The sequence below is a fragment of the Phaseolus vulgaris genome, chromosome 5, assembly GCF_051622355.1.
Source record: "Phaseolus vulgaris cultivar YP4 chromosome 5, ASM5162235v1, whole genome shotgun sequence".
NCBI classification, from domain to species: Eukaryota; Viridiplantae; Streptophyta; class Magnoliopsida; order Fabales; family Fabaceae; genus Phaseolus; species Phaseolus vulgaris.
Genome location: NC_143502.1, coordinates 42,494,023 through 42,511,379, shown reverse-complemented (window position 1 = coordinate 42,511,379; position 17,357 = coordinate 42,494,023). Strand labels below are relative to the sequence as shown.

The following is a 17,357-nucleotide window of genomic DNA, read 5'->3' as shown; positions in this document are numbered from 1 at the left end:
TCTTCAAATTCTTATTTCCCTCAAATGACCATCTCTTCCATGTAGTAGGTGCCAAACCTTTCATTTATCACATTCACATGCTTATACCTCAAATTTCAACAAAATTAAAGAAACTTATTACCAACACCCCATCCCACTTTCCATTTACTCGCTATCGTATTTTCCTGCACCAAAAACTTCACATCAACTCTGCCACACCCTCTTGTACAATTTTGATTAGTTAAGTACCAGTTTCACAAATTAAGTCATTTCAGAATTCTAATCCTACATTAACAAACATCTCAAAACACTTATTTGTTAATGGATTGGATGATGAATTAATTGGTTTTTGTTCTTTATAATTGCAATGTTTGAGAGATCAATAGCATTCTAAAAAGACACTTACTGCTACAGTCTTTATTATTAGACAGAAACGTATTGAAATCACTTTTTCAGTAAAATAAAAGATGGATAAAGAGACTAAAACTATTAGTAATGTGGGACAAAACTGCATTCATGTAATAAAAATCCAAATTGCAGAATTATGAGTTAAGGCAAAGAAAAGAAACACGATCTGCATGAAAGTTGTTAACAGAGGTGGAGTAAACCAACAAGTAATGCAGCATCTAACAAAGTATATGTCCAAGGCCTGCCAATGTACCAATGCTTCTCAGTAATTTAAAGCGTAAAAGTGCACTGTATATACATTTTCTGTTCATTTTCAACCATTGCAATAAACGAAGTAATAGCCAACATCTACCACCCTCCAATCCATAACCCCATCACACTTCACACCACACCAACTTCATTCACAACACATAACCACAAAGCCACCACTGATCTTTCTTTTGGGTCGTGAGGAAGAGAAGATCAATGATCTTCTACCTCATCGATCAATGGACGAATCCAACTCACCCCATCCCAATGCTTCCTTTGCTTTTAGATCCACAACCACACCCTCAACTCCTCAGAACAACTTCTCCAGAAGCCGTTCTACCAAAGAAACACCTTTCTCAAACTTTCTTCACTCCCCACCACGCCTCTCTTGCCCCACTCTTTCTCGCAGCCTCCAAAACTCTCCCCTTTCCTCTCCTCTTCATCCTCATCACTTCTCTCCCCCACGCTCTCCTCCTTCTCCTACCAAACTCTCCGATTCTGACCCTCAAACCACTTACCACTGTGCCTCTTCTGTCCTCAGAAACGATGGCCAGATCCTCTCCATCGCCTTCTCCTCAAACGGCTTGGTCTACACTGGCTCTGACTCCAACCTCGTCAGAGTGTGGAAGCTCCCTGAGTTCACCGAATGTGGCCAACTCAGGACCAAGGCTTGCAGGGTGGTGGCTCTCGAAGTCTCCAATGACACGGTCTACGCAGCCTATGGTGATGGCAAGATAAGGGTGTGGAGAAGAACTTGGGATAAGGTGCTGAAGCATGTTCGATTGGCTACCATCCCCAAGACACTCGGCTATGTCCGCAGCTACATCGCCGGAAAAGACAAGACAGTAAGTATCTGCTACCTTTGTCAGTGTTTTTAACTGCCCACGTGCTTCAACCGTCTCTGGTACCACATTAAAAATGCTGTTTTTAATATTGCCTTATCTTAGTGACTCCTCAGCTGTAACAACAGAAGCATTTACAACGGTTTTCCTGCTGGCGAGTTATCAGAAAAGATAAAAACCAATTACTATATTGTTCAAACTAAGAGCTGAAACAGTTAACTTTGTCCATCATTAACAGATGCACAAGGGGATAATCACGTCAATGGCAATCAACACAGCAGAAGACATTTTATACACAGCTTCACTGGACAAAACGGTGAAAGTGTGGCGAATCTCGGACCTGAAGTGCATAGAGACCATAAAGGCTCACCCTGAACCAATAAACGCCATGATTGTGGCTGATGATGGGGTCCTGTACACAGCCTCGGATGATGCCACAGTGAAGGTTTGGCGAAGAAATTTTTGCAGCCATGACCAGCCTCATTCTCTGACGGTAACCTTGCACGCCAAGTACTCCCCCGTGAAGGCCCTAACACTAACCCCAGATGCTGGAATTTTGTACGGTGGGTGCACTGATGGGTACATACACTACTGGCTAAAGGGGTGGTTTGCAGGGCAGTTACAGTATGGAGGGTCAATCCAAGGGCACACTCATGCAGTGATGTGTCTAGCAAGTGTGGCGAAATATGTGGTAAGTGGGTCAGCTGACTCAACGAGCAGGGTTTGGGGCAGAGAACAAGATGGGCAACACACATGTCTTGCAGTTCTGGTGGGTCACAGAGGACCAATTAGGTGTGTGACAGCATTCGTAGGAGGAAGATTGGTGGAAGATAATGAAGATAGTTGTACGATCTGCACTGGGAGTCTTGATGGGGTCCTGAAGGTGTGGCGTGTCACTCACAAGAATCTTAATAATCATTCTTCATCCCCACCTGGGGCTCCCACCAAGTATTTTGAACTCTACAAGCCTCTTTGATCAATATTACTATCACTCTTCTTCTTCTTCTTCTTCTTCTTCTTCTTTGCATTCTTCACACAACTACTAATTTACCTGTGCCCACTTTCTTCTCATGTAACTCACCATTTTTGTACACTCATTAGGGTAAGAGAATAAAGTGTTTTTGAAAATATAAACTAAAAGTTGAAATGACAAAAGGGAAAGAATACTGTAGTGAGAAAATGCAAGGAATCAAGCTTCTTAAATTTTGAAAGAAAAAAAATAGATATTTCTTATATTCTGATTCCATTTCCTTTCTGGAAATGTCTCATGTTTTTGCTATATGGTGATGTCTTCTGTTTTGGGTACTGATTTCTTGGTGGAAAATGTTGTTAGTGCTGGTCCTCACTAATTAATTGTAATAAATCTACTAATATTAGACTTTTATTTTTAATTTTGTTATTATGGTGTTAGAATGAAGTTTAGTATATGTAGTTATTCATGTTTGAGGGTTCTAGGCCCAGTGTCCCACAATATATATCAAAATTCCTTGATTTCACTTTTACTTGTTTTTTTAGGAAAAAAAAATTCCTCTTAACCCATTATTCAAAAGAATAAAAATGAAACATTCACTTTTTTTTTTTTATCGCTAACAGATTGAGAACTAATATGAATCCAATATTTGAGTATGGCAGTTTCTTCCTGTACCCCTACATTTTTTTTTCTGCACCCCCACATTTTGTAAATTCCGAAACTGACTTCCACAATTTCGGGATCTGGGAGTATGCTATGAATTCATCAATCCGGAAGTGAATCATGTTGCATTCTGGATGGAGGGTGTTCTAGAAGCAAAGTTTGCATAAATTATTGATTTCCAAATTGCTGAATCCAGAAACCTAATTTCTATTACGGATTGGTGGATCCAGAATGATTTGTTTCAATTATGGATTTCTGAATCCGAAATGCATATTTTGAATTACGGATTGGCGGATTTGGAATGGTTTTTCCAATTATGGATGTTTTGTATTTTTTTTATTTTGGATTAACACTATCATTCATATACTACCGGAAGCATCAATCCAGGAGATTACCAGATGCGCCAATCCAAAAATTTACCGTATTTCATAATCCAAAATACAAAAATAAATAAATGTACAATTTATATAGGATACTTTTGTCTCTGCGCAACCCTGTAGGGGTGCAGGAAGAAAAATGTAGGGGTGCAGGAAGAAACTGCCTTTGAGTATTGCAACAACTTTTTTACTTTTTTGTTTATTGAAAAAAAAAAGTTTTTATGATGTAATAAGAAGAGAGAAATGGTGCATATTAGTTGGGTAAGTACATATGCGCAATCAAATAATTAAAAGTAGCACATAGAATCAGAATCATAGAGACACTTTTTCTTAAAAAAAGATGCTAAATTTGATAAAAGAATAACATGTTTTAAAAATTAACGACCGACAACATTAATCAAAGAAAATTATAATTTGAATAAGAATACTGTGTCGCGAAGAAGAATAAAAGTGTGTTAATGGTTAGAGTTGAGTGAGGTAGAAGAGAAGATGGAAAATGCTTAAAATAAGGCAAATAATTTAGAAATGCAGTTTGGTTTGTTAGAAACAGAAGAACAAGTAATTGTACAGAGATTAGAGTGAAAAATACATGAAAAGAGCTACAAAGTGTGTTCTTGGTAGAAGAAGAATCTATTGAGCATGCGTTGTAATTGTGCTGTGTGGTTGCGTTTCTAAGGCGCTGTTTGGATTATGAGCTCTCCACCTTTTCAGTGACCGGCAAACGCCGAAACATAGCAAACGCAAAACGCAGAGAATTGAAACGGAGACCAAAGCTGACAGAAGATAGGCTACGAAGGAATTGGAGCGTTTGCATCCAAACAGAGCCCCCAAACACACCATGGCATAATTGGAATACGCTATGTGTATTGAAGAAGAAGAATTTATAACGGTTTGGGTTCCTTTGCAATTTGTTTTAGTATTCTTGCCTTTGCTCACCATTGTTTTCGTCCCTTCTTTATCAAATAAGGAATAAATCAAAGTACTATGCTTTCACTATTTGTATTCCTACAAATTCTGCCACAATATTTTTTATTCAAAATAATTAAAAATTTGATTTTGATTTTAATTTTTCAATAATTTCTAATTACATTGCATAGAACACAACATATGAGACTCAGACACGTGTACCAAATGGTGTATCTGTGTCACATATTGGACATTGATCATCCTAACTGGGTGTTCGTCGAATATGGATATTCATACGACATTCGTAGGACATTTATCGATAAATTGTTCAATTAAAAAAATATTTGTTGAAAACTGACAATTCTAACAGGTTCTAACCCAGATTTAAAAAGAAAAAATTATTATTTAAATTTTTATTATCTTTACAAAAATAAGAAACAAATCTTTTTGAACCAGTTCGAAGAAACATCTTTCCGTATCAATTTATATAATTTATAATTGTACAATGTTTCTGCTAGGAGATGAGACCTAGAAAACTATTGAAGTCTTCGTTTTCTTCCTTCGGTCGGACAGGTTGCTAGGGCTTCACTGGAATCCTTCCCACCTTCGTGCTTCTCCTTCGTCTCTCGGTCTCGGATGAATGCTAAATGGGGAGGTACCTGCAGAAGACACTTCGACGCTCAAGTCAGTAAAGCGGGTGATTGGCACTCGGGTAGGTGCACAGTAATAAATGATATATATTTCTCTTTGGAATATGTGCTATTTATATTATTTTAATGGACTTACCTTATTAGGTCTAATTAGTGGAATGAATCACACTTAGAGTTGTATTACCTAATCCTTAATGATAGTTTAACTTCACTAACCTTGATTTTAGCGTTAATGGTTATACATGTCGGTCGGCCTGACCATGTATGGCGTCTTGGTCAGCTCAGCCAGACAGACTGAAACACATCAGCGTATGTCTCGGTCATCTCAGATAAAAAGACCGAGACACGTCATGATGTCGGTCGACCATACCGATACATATAATATACAGATTTGTATCCATCATCTTTTACACGTATTTTCGTATATTATTCATATACGTGTCTACAAAACATGAATCTGACGTTAGTGATTTGTTTTAGAAAAATGGTATTATTTAATTTTTGAAAAGGACTAATAAGTAAAAGCGAGGGAGTGTGTGAGAAAAAGGTTATTAAAATAAGTAAGAAAAAAAAGAAAGAATAAGAATGTCATCTCCTCGACCAGCCTCACAGGCACAGAGCCCCACCCCAACGCACCGCCATCCCAATCTCTCCGCCCCCTCAATGTTGGAGCGCACGCTCTCCTCCCGCCGCGTTAGCCCCTACGCCGAAGGCGACGCCGAAGCTGGCGGTGGCGCCGATGAATCCAAGACCAAAAAGCACCAACACATTTTATTCCGTCTCCCCACCCGAGCCTCCAATTACCTCGCCCGAATCGCCGGTTCCGGTTCCTTCTACCTCCCTTGCATCGTCGTCTCCCTCTTCCTCTTCTTCTCCCTCTCATTCCTCTTCACATCGCGCGGCTTCGTCTGCATCTCCTCCTCCTACAGCCCCGTCTCTCGCACTTCCTTCTTCGACTTCGACGGCCTCGACTCCGATTTCGGAGCCCTCGGCGTGCCCTGCTGTAAGTCTCTTTGCGCTGATCTGATCTCTTCTTTCGCCGTTTTTTCCGTTTCGTTTGGAGCCTGGGGGAAGTAGTTCTTGCTTCCAAGATGTGAATGATAAGAAGTAAATAAATGAAATTAAATGCTGCGTTAATTTTCTAGTTCCGGTTCCGGATCCTTGAATTGATTGTGTTGTTCTTTAATTCTCTGTTCTGGATCATAGTACTGACGAATTCCAACCCGTGGGGAAGTGTATGCTAAACTTCCCAGCTGTTCACAGGTTGTAATGTAGTTGTGCTTTCATTGAATTATCAATTCTGCTAACCATTGGTCTTAAGTTAAATCCTTAAGAAATCAATAAAAGGAATGTTGTTACGAATAAATGTTGTTATTTCCAATAAAACGTTTCCTTATTACATCTTAGAATTTGAATTTTTCACCCACTTAACACACAATTTTTACCGCATCACTTTAGGATCTCCAACTCAGTCCCTCACTGAGGACTTCAATTTGCGAGTGATGTGATAATGTCCCGATATTCGGTGGCCCAATGTGCTCTACGTCAACTATTAAGACAGACATTTATACTATTTTAAAATTTAAATCTAAGTGTAAATCACTCTCAAAAAACTAAGTTATGAAGTGAGGGTTGTTGTTCCCTTATAAACACATCAGTAGTCAATGTGGTATCTCCTCTATAGCTTCCTACAAATCTTTCTATAATTTTTCTGATAAAAAATAGAAATAAAGGAGTAAATGCATTTAATGTCTTAGAAATATGAACAACATTCAATACTGACTACAGAAAAGGAGGAGGAGGATTAGGTGGGTGTTGTAGGAGATCAAGGGGATTTCGAATTATGCCTTTGTTATTAGGTAACAGAAGTTTGTAAAGTGTTTGTCTTGTCGCCAAAATAATATTTTATGAACAAGCATGTCCTTTTGAACACCCTGGAATTGGGAGTGAAATGTTGATTTTTAATTTTAACGCTGTTAGTTTCAATTGTTACTTTTAATTTTGAAATCATGAACTCGTGCAATTGAATTGTTGTTGGATACTTATAAGCTTATCCTTGGTAAAGGCAGATCGAAACATGGTAAAACTGTGGAATGGACATCAAAAGATTTGCTCAAGGGGCTAGAGGAGTTTGTTCCTATATATGAAACCCGGCCAATCAAGAACAACATGTATGGGATGGGTTTTGACCACAGCTTTGGGCTTTGGTTTATTGCCCACTGGCTGAAGCCAGATCTGATGATCGAGAGTGGTGCTTTCAAGGGACATTCAACTTGGGTTTTGCGGCAGGCTATGCCAGACACTCCGATTATTTCTCTTTCGCCTAGGCATCCAGAAAAGTACCTGAAAAAGGGACCGGCCTATGTTGATGGGAATTGCACATATTATGCTGGAAAGGACTTTGTGGATTTTGGTAGTGTTGACTGGCCCAAAGTGATGAAAAATCACGGGATTTTGGACCTTAGTAGGGTTCTTATATTTTTTGATGACCATCAGAATGAATTGAAAAGGTGACTTACAGTATCTTTGAGAAGCAAAATTTTATAGTTGAGGATTTCTGATGAGACTGTTATTGATTAGTATTATCATATTTTATATATGTCCTGGGCAGAATTGAACAAGCTTTGAAAGCTGGGTTTCATCATCTTGTCTTTGAGGATAACTATGACACTGGTACTGGTGATCATTATTCATTAAGACAGATATGTGATCAATCTTATATTAGAGGTATGTAAACTCTCACTTTCTAGAATTGTTATACTTCATTTTATTTGTTTCAATAAGGATTATGTAACTCGTGTTGTAGACACTCATCAGTGTTGGGTTTCCTCTTGACATATTTACAAAGTCTAGATATGTTTCAATTATCTATTATTGATGGTTTTTGGCTAGACTAATTAAATATTTAACTTGAAGGGCTTAGATGTTCTATTAGATAAATTGAGGGCTTAGAAACACTAGATAATTCGGGAAAGCAGCAGAAAATGTGGAATTGTATCCGAGAGTTATTACTAGAAAAGTGATTCATTCTATACTAAAAAACTTTCTAAAATTATGGTTTTAGTTACAAAATTTTTGCAATGTTGCTTTAGTAAGGGCACCATCCAGTTGGAAAGTATTTCGTTGGTGTAAAAAAAATCATAAAACATAATAAATAATACAATTGCAACTATGCAAATCCAAATTAAAAACCATTTCTTAGACATTGCTGAAATAAAAAAGTTGTAAATCGTTGTCATGGTAAATTACTTTCTATTATTTATATATATATAACACTATCAAATCTCATTACTTTTTAAAAATGATTCATAAAGAGAACAATTTCCCTCCTTGGTCCTAGTTCCATATATAGAAATTCACTTTTATTTTTCTGTTTTTGATCTTAGGTGGGGGGCACAGTTGCTTTGAAGACAGTGATGAAGCTAGGATCAGGTCAAAGAGGAAGAAACTATGGGAGAAAGCAGTTGATATTGAAGAACTGTGTGGGCCAGGTGAGGCATGGTGGGGAGTTAGAGGCCATATGCGGGATAATTTTAATCATAGTAATAAGCCACTATCTTATGCACAACATTTCCAGAATAGCCGGTATGTTGAATCTATTCTTGATGTTTACTGGGAACTACCTCCGGTTGCTGGTCCTTCCCTCACCCATCAAACCAGGTATGATCCTGCTCGTGCACCCACTCCTATTGTTGAAGATGGTCGGTATGGCTTGTTCCAAAGGCTAGGGTTGGCCAACCTTGACAAATCTGTATTTAATGGATACACTCAGATGGTTTATTTACAGATATCTGAACATTAATTTAGAGTTGCCTAGACAAGGATATGATATAGTAGAAGGAAGTTTTGTACCTGTATTATGCATGAATAGATTCTTCTGCCTGATTTGGCTTAAGATGTAGTTTTCTTTATTCTTCTTGTCCGTTTACTTCTGAAAATTAAAGTTAAGTTATCCTTACTCAATGATGGATTCTTTCTAATTTGGTTTTGTCACTTGTTCACGTAAGTTGGTTGCCATTGTTCTCATTGGTCGGAACTTACTTTACCAATTTCTAGGCCGTCATATGAGTAAATCTAACTTTTGTACGTTTGTTTTTTTTTATCAATTTTCATAGTAAAATCCTAAGAAGCATAAACGCCTTTTTGAAGCTGTGTGTCACAAGACACGAATGCATCTTCAACGTGTGTGGTTCTCTCTTTCTTCTTCTTCATGTTTACTCCTTTGCAGCGTCTAACCAAACACTATTTGTCGTCGAACAACCACCGGTTTCTCTTTCTTTTTCATGTTTACTCCGTTGCAAGACACTGTCCTTTTGAACCAGTCACTGTCTGTTGTTGAACCACCACACATTCCATCGTCAAACTACCACTCTTTGGCGTATATTCCGTCTTCCGTTGTAATCTTCTTTGATCATACAAACATTATTCTCTTTGCTTATAAAAAACATTATTCTCATAAACCAACCTACGTCGAACCAGCCAACCAACCTGTGTGTTGTTCTTGAACTAATTAGTGGGATGTTAAGACCACATGTGGATCTTGTGGTAGATTAGTCAGCCATTGTAGCTTCCCAATTAATCTTCTGTAGCTAGCAAGATCTTGAATGATGCAATGGCCCTCATCCTGAGACAGCTTAGCCCTTGATCGATAATATTTGTGATTGATAAGATAAGAGATATTATAAATCTTTTTTTTTTTTTTTTACAAAACTAGTGTAATTTGAGTCGAATATTATGTAATTGAGCAAAGTTTTAAACATTTATGGGATTTGGCAAATCATGTTTGAAAGCAAGATTTCAAAACTTTTCATCAACTGCATATTTCGCAAGTTAGAATGATTTTAAATCTATCTCTTAGCTAAATAAGACAACTTAACCCTTCTATTGTATCATTAACTTTCTGTTCGTCATAGAAGTTCTTTCTATCAAAACTTTATTTTTTTTTCTAACTTCAATTCCATTAAGATAACACTATTAGAGTCAATTAGCATTTGAGATATTATTCGCTTTAGATCTTGAAATTCTATCACGATTTTATACTTAAAAGACATATAGAAGAATTAAGGAAAGAATATGTATTTAAATTGTCTTTAGCCTTGATTTGTAGGAGATGTTAGACTATTGGTCGTACCGAAACAAATCCCTGAGTTGAAAATTAAATGAATGAGGGTTTGCCTTTGAAACCATTTTTCCATTCTTCAAATGACTCAAGTTCGTTAAGATGATATCAATAGAGTTAATCACCACATTCAAAATATTGTTTGTTTCAAAACTTAGTGTTCCATTATAATTTTAAGACGTAGACGTGTAAAACTGAAGAATGTTGATTATTAAAACATTGACCCTTTTTACAAGAATAAAAACAAAGAGTTTCATGTTACTTCTACCCTTTAATCTCAATTGGATGAAGTTCAATAAAGACTTTAGTAGAAATAATAAGTTTTTTTGTTAATTAATGATATGAAAATATTTACATGTGTATGACAATTAAATTTCTAACCTCTTGATTAAAGTTGCGAGAAATTACAAGCCAAAGCCCATAGATGGTGTATTAAACAATTTATTACAACGTAGCAGTAATACGCAGATGTGGTCGTAGTTTCTGAAAGATTGGTGAACCACGCGAGGGCACGTCTTATAAGCCGAAGAGGTACGTTTATTACCATTTTAATATCGAAATACAAATGTTTAGTATGTATATTTAAAGCAAATACATGAAGAAAAATCAGAATAGATATAGGGAATGAAAAACACAACAATTCTTTTATACAGCAACTAGAATCCAAAGATGCACAAAACAGAAAAACAAACAAAATATGTGTATATATTTTCTGGATGTCTCCAGTTGAATTCTACTGATAAAAGTTGTCATGAGTATTAATGCACAAAAACTGAGACACTGAATAACATATGCTTTTGATTTTGAACAGAATCATACAGTGGAAAGCCTTTGTATGTTTTTATATGCTTCAGTTAATACCCCGCTTTGGTATAACGGGTTTTGCTGCATTAGTTTTGGCTTCTAGATTTCTCCATGGTCCTTGGAGCTGCAATCAAGACAATTCAGAACATCTTTTAGGCAATTTTGCATTCCAATATATGATGAAAAGATTATATGTTTGCAGAGGAGTATGAGCATAAAGACAGCTAAAACAAATCTCAAGACAACATTTAACTAGCTAACAAAAATTCTTCTATTATTTTCAATCAGTTGTGCACATAATATGCAGGAATTCATCCTAGAGAATAGCTTTACAACCTGCTCAGAAGAGCCTAGAGTTTAAACTTCAAAACTGGAAATTAGTGCACATGTAAATGCATGCTTTAAAAAAGAAAAAAGACATACCTAGCCCAATTGCCTCAGAGCCTTTCATGATCCTTAGTCTCCGACATGAATCAGTGAACATCCTGCATTAACAAAGGAGAATTTTAACAAACTATCATAATTGAAAAAAACAAAATTATACCAAAGCATGTTATAAAAATTATAATCATGGCAAGAGGAGAAATAACTTACTCCCAAGGAACATCACCCACAAGCATCCAGTCTCCATCTTTATCTTCATATGTAAGAACATATTCAGATCCATGAAGAAGATCCCTCAAAGAGCTCTCACTTAGTCCATCTTTCCCAGGAAGTCCAGGAGAATTGCATTGACCTAATATTATGAATAAGAAAATGTTAGGGTGCAAAGTGGTTATGCAGAATTTCAAAAGGGAAATATTATGGCTAAAGAAGTAGCTTACGCTCTTTCTTGCCTGGTAAAACTACACAAATGTTAAAATTTCATTATTGATATTTAGCATACAAATTTTAGTGTTAATCAATTCGTTACAGATACTATAAGCCTTTAAAAGTTGAACTAAGAAACTTACAAAAAAGGGTCTGTGAAAAATGAAAATAAGTAGCTAAGGAGAGAGTTTAAAGAAGGTAGAGGTAGTACCTATGGTAAAGCAGCTGAACATCTTCTCAAGAGCTGAAGAAAGTTCCATGTAGTTGTTATAGGTTTTGAGATCAATCTTTCTAAGATAAGGGGCACCATCCATACTGACTTTTACATAGAGACAACCAAAACCAGGTTTTCCCTCGCCTTCATCATTGTTTTTTGCCAAATTAGATGCCATCGTGTTCTTTCGGAAAGATCGAATTGGGGGCCACCCCACAACTTGTGCCCTGTTCCAAAGTGTTCATTTTCATTAGCACCAACCAAAACTTTCCCACAAAGGAAAAAATTCATCAGCCACTTCACGTTTTGCATTAGAAACAACATCTAACTGAACACAGGGATTCAAAATATGAAAACTTCTAATCACACAGTTTGTTTACAAAAGCTTTAAAACCACATCTGGCAGAGGGAAAGTTCAATATGTTTTTTTATCATAGGTATGAGAGAGTCTACAGATTTAATACCAAATTTCAAAAGGCTAATCTCTCGTTCATGCTTGCCAATTCAAATCCTCCGTGAGAAGGTAAAAAAGGTTATTGCACAGACAATTCTAGCTTCACGGATTGCTATATCTTTCAACAAAACCAAGACATGTAACTCAAGCTATTTTAAGCAAAAAGCAAAACATGTGGATTAGAAAACAGAGAAATAATACAAACACAAGAAGGATGCAAACAAACATACTTGGCATCAGGAGCACTGGCATGAGCATTTGTTGCAGCAACCTGGTCATTATTTTCCTGAACCGGTTTGTCAGATTGAGGAACTGCACCAACCTCTTTGATGGAGGTGTTATTAGTTTGAGTGTCTAAACCAATAAGAAGCTTCCCAACAATGCCCCCTCTGGGAGAGAACAAAGCAGCTCCTTGAGATCCATCAGTGACAGAAGAACCCCTTTTCCCAGAAGAAGTGTCAATAGCGTCAGAGAAGCCCCTCTTAGCCCCAGCCTTCAAAGGGCTCGCAACTGAACAAACATTATGCTTGTTCTGCAACTCTGTTCCAAAAAGACAGAGTCCAGCACCAGATTTTCTCTCTGGGGACTTGCAACCAGGGAGACCAAGCCTCAGCTCTGTCTCCTTCAAGTTGAGTGATGAGGTTTTAGCATCCACAGAAGATGATGATGATGAAGAAGAAGAAGAAGATAGTTTGTCAGAAGCTCCGTCCATTGACGGTTTCTCTGCCAAGCCTATGTAATCCTGTTCCAATGCTCTAGACATGAAAAACAGAAGATGAAAGTATCCCAAATATGCAACGTGGAGTATACTGTATGGTATATACTCTATATGTAGATAAATTTACGAAACAACAGAGAATTTTGAAGCAAGTCAGAAGCTTGAACAACAGCAGTTATGGTGTGATACTGACAGCAAGTGGCAGAAGCTGGTTTTGTTGATGCACAGAACAACATTCGCTGCTCTTTTTCTGGTCAACTTTTTCCTCTGCAGTGCCACAATAAAAAGGAAAACAAAACCGTTTTTTTCTCTTTTTTTTTTCTTTTCTAAAGGGTGTTTTTATTTATTTTTATTATTATTTATTATTATTAGTAGTAGTATAAGGATTTGGAGCGACAGTGGAAGAGGAGAGTGAAATAAAGAAAAAAAAGTGGAATTAATAATTATTATAAGGTGGAAGTGTGTGCGGTTAAAGAGGAACAGTGGCGGTGCAATTCATCCACGCGCGTATCCTACTCTAATAATTGTGAAGATCCGAAAGTGGGAAGATGAGATCGGACGGTGTAGATCACACGATAGGGTTGTTAGGGGACAAAACGGGGTTCAGTTGTTGGCCATCGCGTTCACTTTCTTTTTGTTTTTCTTTTTGTTTTTGTTTTTTCACACACCAAAACCTTTTTCATATCATTTCATAAATTAAAATGTCTTTTCTGTCTCTCTCTCTCATGGAAACATTATGTTTCTTTATTTTTCTTATTTTTACCTTTTATAATCAATTATAAGAGTATATGAGAGATTCTAATATTTTTTTAAAACCTTATTTTTATTTTTTATTTTTTATTTATTTATTTATTTATTTCTGTGTACCACTAACTGCTAACAAACTGACCCCAAATCATTAGTCTTCCTACCTAGGTTTGACCAAAACTCAACTCTCGCCCAATTTTACTTAATTACTTTTTAAAAAATATATATTAATATTGCTTTTAAATTTGTTTACTTAAATAAAATAATGTTTAATTGTTATATATTATAAATGTAAAACATTTCAAACTAATTATTATGCAAAATAATAAACTTATCATAATGTCACAATGACTGTAATTTGTTTATAGTAAGAATATTTTACATCATTTGCGAATTTTATTAAATTTTATAACGATTTCATAAACAGAGTCTAAACATGTTTATGCCGTGAAAAAAATCAGCCAAAACTGTTTTTGAGCATGACTTTGAATTAATTATTTCTTTTATTTATCGTTTAAGTTGATATATATATATATATATATATATTAATGAAATGATTAATTTTTAAAAAAAATAGTTTAAAATAATATTATGTTGACTAAAATACCTTCTTTACTATGGAAGTAGTCAACAGATATATTGCCTAGTGTATTACGGATTAAAATTTGGAATATTAATAAAGGTGTTATTGAATTAAAAAAAGTACTTAATACTTCATGATATTCTAAAGTGACAAATTAATAATTCAAGATAGAAAAAAATTAAAATGAGGCAGATATAATATTATAAAGATAAGCATACTTGCATGCATATATTATGTGATTGAATAATAGTATAAAAAAAACTTACACTCTTCATACATTTTAATTAAATTTAGTTAAGATAAAGATAATTTATTTGCTACCAATGAAATTAAATTTTTTTCTTAAAAACTCTGTTTAACGTATAATGATGCAAAAATACATTTACGCTCCGTTTGAAAAAGAAGAAGAAAATTAAATGAACTAAAAGTAAAAAAATAAAATAATTTTATTTCTTATTAATACTCTTATTATTTCGTTTTATTCTTATAATAAAAAAACATCTATGAGTTTTTTTTTAATTTTCAAACGAATTTTTTAAAAATCTTTTACGCCATATCAATTAGGCTAAAAACATAGTTAATTATTTAGTCAGCAATATATTTTTTATTTATGTGTATGTTATCTTTATAAAGTATTTTTCTCCTTTTTAAAGTATTTTATGCTTATATTAGATTTCAAGTCGATCTTCATTTATACTCATTTATATATTATTTTTTATTTTACATATTTTATATATTTTTTTATTAAAAAATAAATTTTAAATCTAATTCAATCTTGTAAAACTGTCTGATAAAATAAATTTGCACTCACTTTTATATATTATGAAATCGATACAAAATCTTTCATACCTTTCATCATATAAATTATGTTTATGGTAAACTTTCTTTATGCATAAACTTTGAAGATAAAGAAATGAAGTGCTAATAATTATATAATTTGTGAAAAAATAAAGAAGGAAAAAAAGTAGCATAGGCATGATTGAAGAATTGGTTAACTGAAAAAGCAAGAAGTATCTAATATTGTCCAAAATTGAGGTTGATAGTGTCCTCCACACCCACCATAATAAGGTATTAATTTTAGAAACCTAACAAATTTGTGTGTGTAAAGCAGAAAGAAGCAGCTATTATTTCCATCAATTATTAGTTTCCACCACTCAAAACTTGTTTCTTTTTAAGTTAATTGAATTGAAGACTTGGTACATTGCACACACATGGATTGTGCCCCACTTATGACTACATTTAATCAATTTTTCCTACTTCCTATACTTGTACATCTCTCAACTTTTAACTAACAAACATCTTACATGCACTTCGCCAAAAAAGAGCAATGTATTTATTTATGATAAATATCTCAAGTACTTGCATTAATCTCACAATATCCTATATTCACTTTTCTTTTCTCAACTTTTTCAATCACATCTCATAACTGTTTATGTATTACTTCAATATTGTCTTCCAAATTTAAACGGACAGAGATAAAAAGGAGAATTGTATTATTTCTACAACGCACTTTTAGGACACTTTTTTTTCCTTTATGTTTGTGTAGCATTGATCTTACCTAATACCTTTTTTTTTTTCTCTTTATGTTTCATATTTTGTTTTCCATTTTGTTATAAAAAAAAACATATAAATATTGTTCTTCAATGTGATTGGAATCAAGAGAACTATTGTCTTCTTTTTCGGTCGGTCGATCGGTCTACCATTTCTCCTTTTCTCTAGAAATGGTCGCCTCCTCCTTCTTGCACTTCTCCACTCCTGTCTCCATGAACTCCTCACTCGGATGGTACCTGCAAAAAACACTCAAACGTTCGAGTGAGAATTTAGTGTTCAACATTCGATGCTATTAGTACTAGATGATCACGTACCTGATTTTTGAAATTTGTGCCTATTTGTATTATTATCATTCACCCTTTGTTATTGGACCGGATTAGAGTTTTCAATCATGATTAAGAGTGTTATACCTGTATGGAGTAGGGGGGCCCAGGAAATACCTGTCCGCTGGGTACACCATTTGTTGACTTATCGATTGTTTTTTATTTTCTTCGACATTTGTAAACGCTTCGTCGGTCGGGGTACCTGCGATTGCACTCTGACGCTCAAGTCAGTGCTAAGATTAAGGTGAGTTCTTGTGGGATATTGAAAAGCGTACCTTCCTCCACCTCAGGAGTTCTACTTATAGGTTGACTTATGGTCCCCCTTCTGTGTGGGTTGGATAGCCCGTTCATAACAAACATGAGTAGTGGCTCCTTAATATCGTGGAAATGTATCTTTCGGTTTAATCAGTTTCCATTGTTACATTGAGATATTTCTCGGGTATTTCAGAGTGTGTATTTGACTCATTCAACATCAGTTTAGTTGTAACTGCTTCTTTATTACGTGTTGTAAATGTTATTTGACTCGATCGTCCAAGATCTGACCGGTACAAGTGTATTATATTACCTAATGCTTGATCAATGATTAGTCTCATTAATCCTCTATTCGGATGTAGTGATTTTTGTCGTATCGATCGATCTTGACCGGATACTGGACCTCTAGTGTCTACAATCCCGACTAGGACAAATACAATTCGTAAGACGAATGCAAGAGGGAAAAAGAGGGTGGTGCAAATGTTATTATAAATAGTTTGAGTGGTTAATTATTAATTTGATTTCCCAGAAGGGGTGATATCAACATAAAAATTTAGAAAAGAAGGTATGAAAAAAGCGTTAGTGTTCTGATAATAATTTTGGGGCATGGTTGAATAAAATAGGTGTAGAAATGTTGAATGAGGTTTTGTGTGTGTGTTTGGTGGAATGATGAGAAAAAGAGCTTAATAACTTTAATACGATGATGATGATGTTGTGTCCCAGATGCTCCCCACGCCT

At 35.3% G+C, this 17,357-nt stretch overlaps 3 protein-coding genes across 4 annotated transcripts; 2 read left to right on the top strand and 1 right to left on the bottom strand.

Moving 5' to 3' along the window:
* Nucleotides 1–561: 561 nt before the first annotated feature.
* LOC137835949 (protein JINGUBANG) lies at nt 562–2,483 on the top strand. Its single transcript, XM_068644713.2, has 2 exons — nt 562–1,481; nt 1,717–2,483. The coding sequence occupies exons 1-2, from the start codon at nt 876–878 to the stop codon at nt 2,452–2,454; spliced, it is 1,344 nt and encodes a 447-aa protein (XP_068500814.1). The 5' UTR covers nt 562–875; the 3' UTR covers nt 2,455–2,483.
* Nucleotides 2,484–5,570: 3,087 nt separating this feature from the next.
* LOC137835948 (DNA-directed RNA polymerase subunit beta) lies at nt 5,571–9,007 on the top strand. 2 transcript variants are annotated; one of them, XM_068644712.2, is made up of 4 exons: nt 5,571–6,047; nt 7,110–7,554; nt 7,656–7,771; nt 8,431–9,007. In XM_068644712.2, the coding sequence occupies exons 1-4, from the start codon at nt 5,630–5,632 to the stop codon at nt 8,844–8,846; spliced, it is 1,395 nt and encodes a 464-aa protein (XP_068500813.2). In that variant the 5' UTR covers nt 5,571–5,629; the 3' UTR covers nt 8,847–9,007. The 2 variants fall into 2 exon arrangements, with proteins under 2 accessions (XP_068500813.2, XP_090158769.1); XM_090302643.1 differs by having other exon boundaries at nt 5,598–6,047; nt 7,114–7,554.
* A 1,781-nt stretch (nt 9,008–10,788) lies between these two features.
* Nucleotides 10,789–13,477, bottom strand: LOC137835947 (auxin-responsive protein IAA27). Its single transcript, XM_068644711.2, has 5 exons — nt 12,676–13,477; nt 11,989–12,218; nt 11,562–11,703; nt 11,391–11,452; nt 10,789–11,091 (listed from the first exon to the last, which is right to left on the bottom strand). Exons 1-5 carry the CDS (start codon nt 13,206–13,208, stop codon nt 11,054–11,056), a joined length of 1,005 nt encoding a protein of 334 aa, XP_068500812.1. The 5' UTR covers nt 13,209–13,477; the 3' UTR covers nt 10,789–11,053.
* Between the last annotated feature and the right edge of the window lie 3,880 nt (nt 13,478–17,357).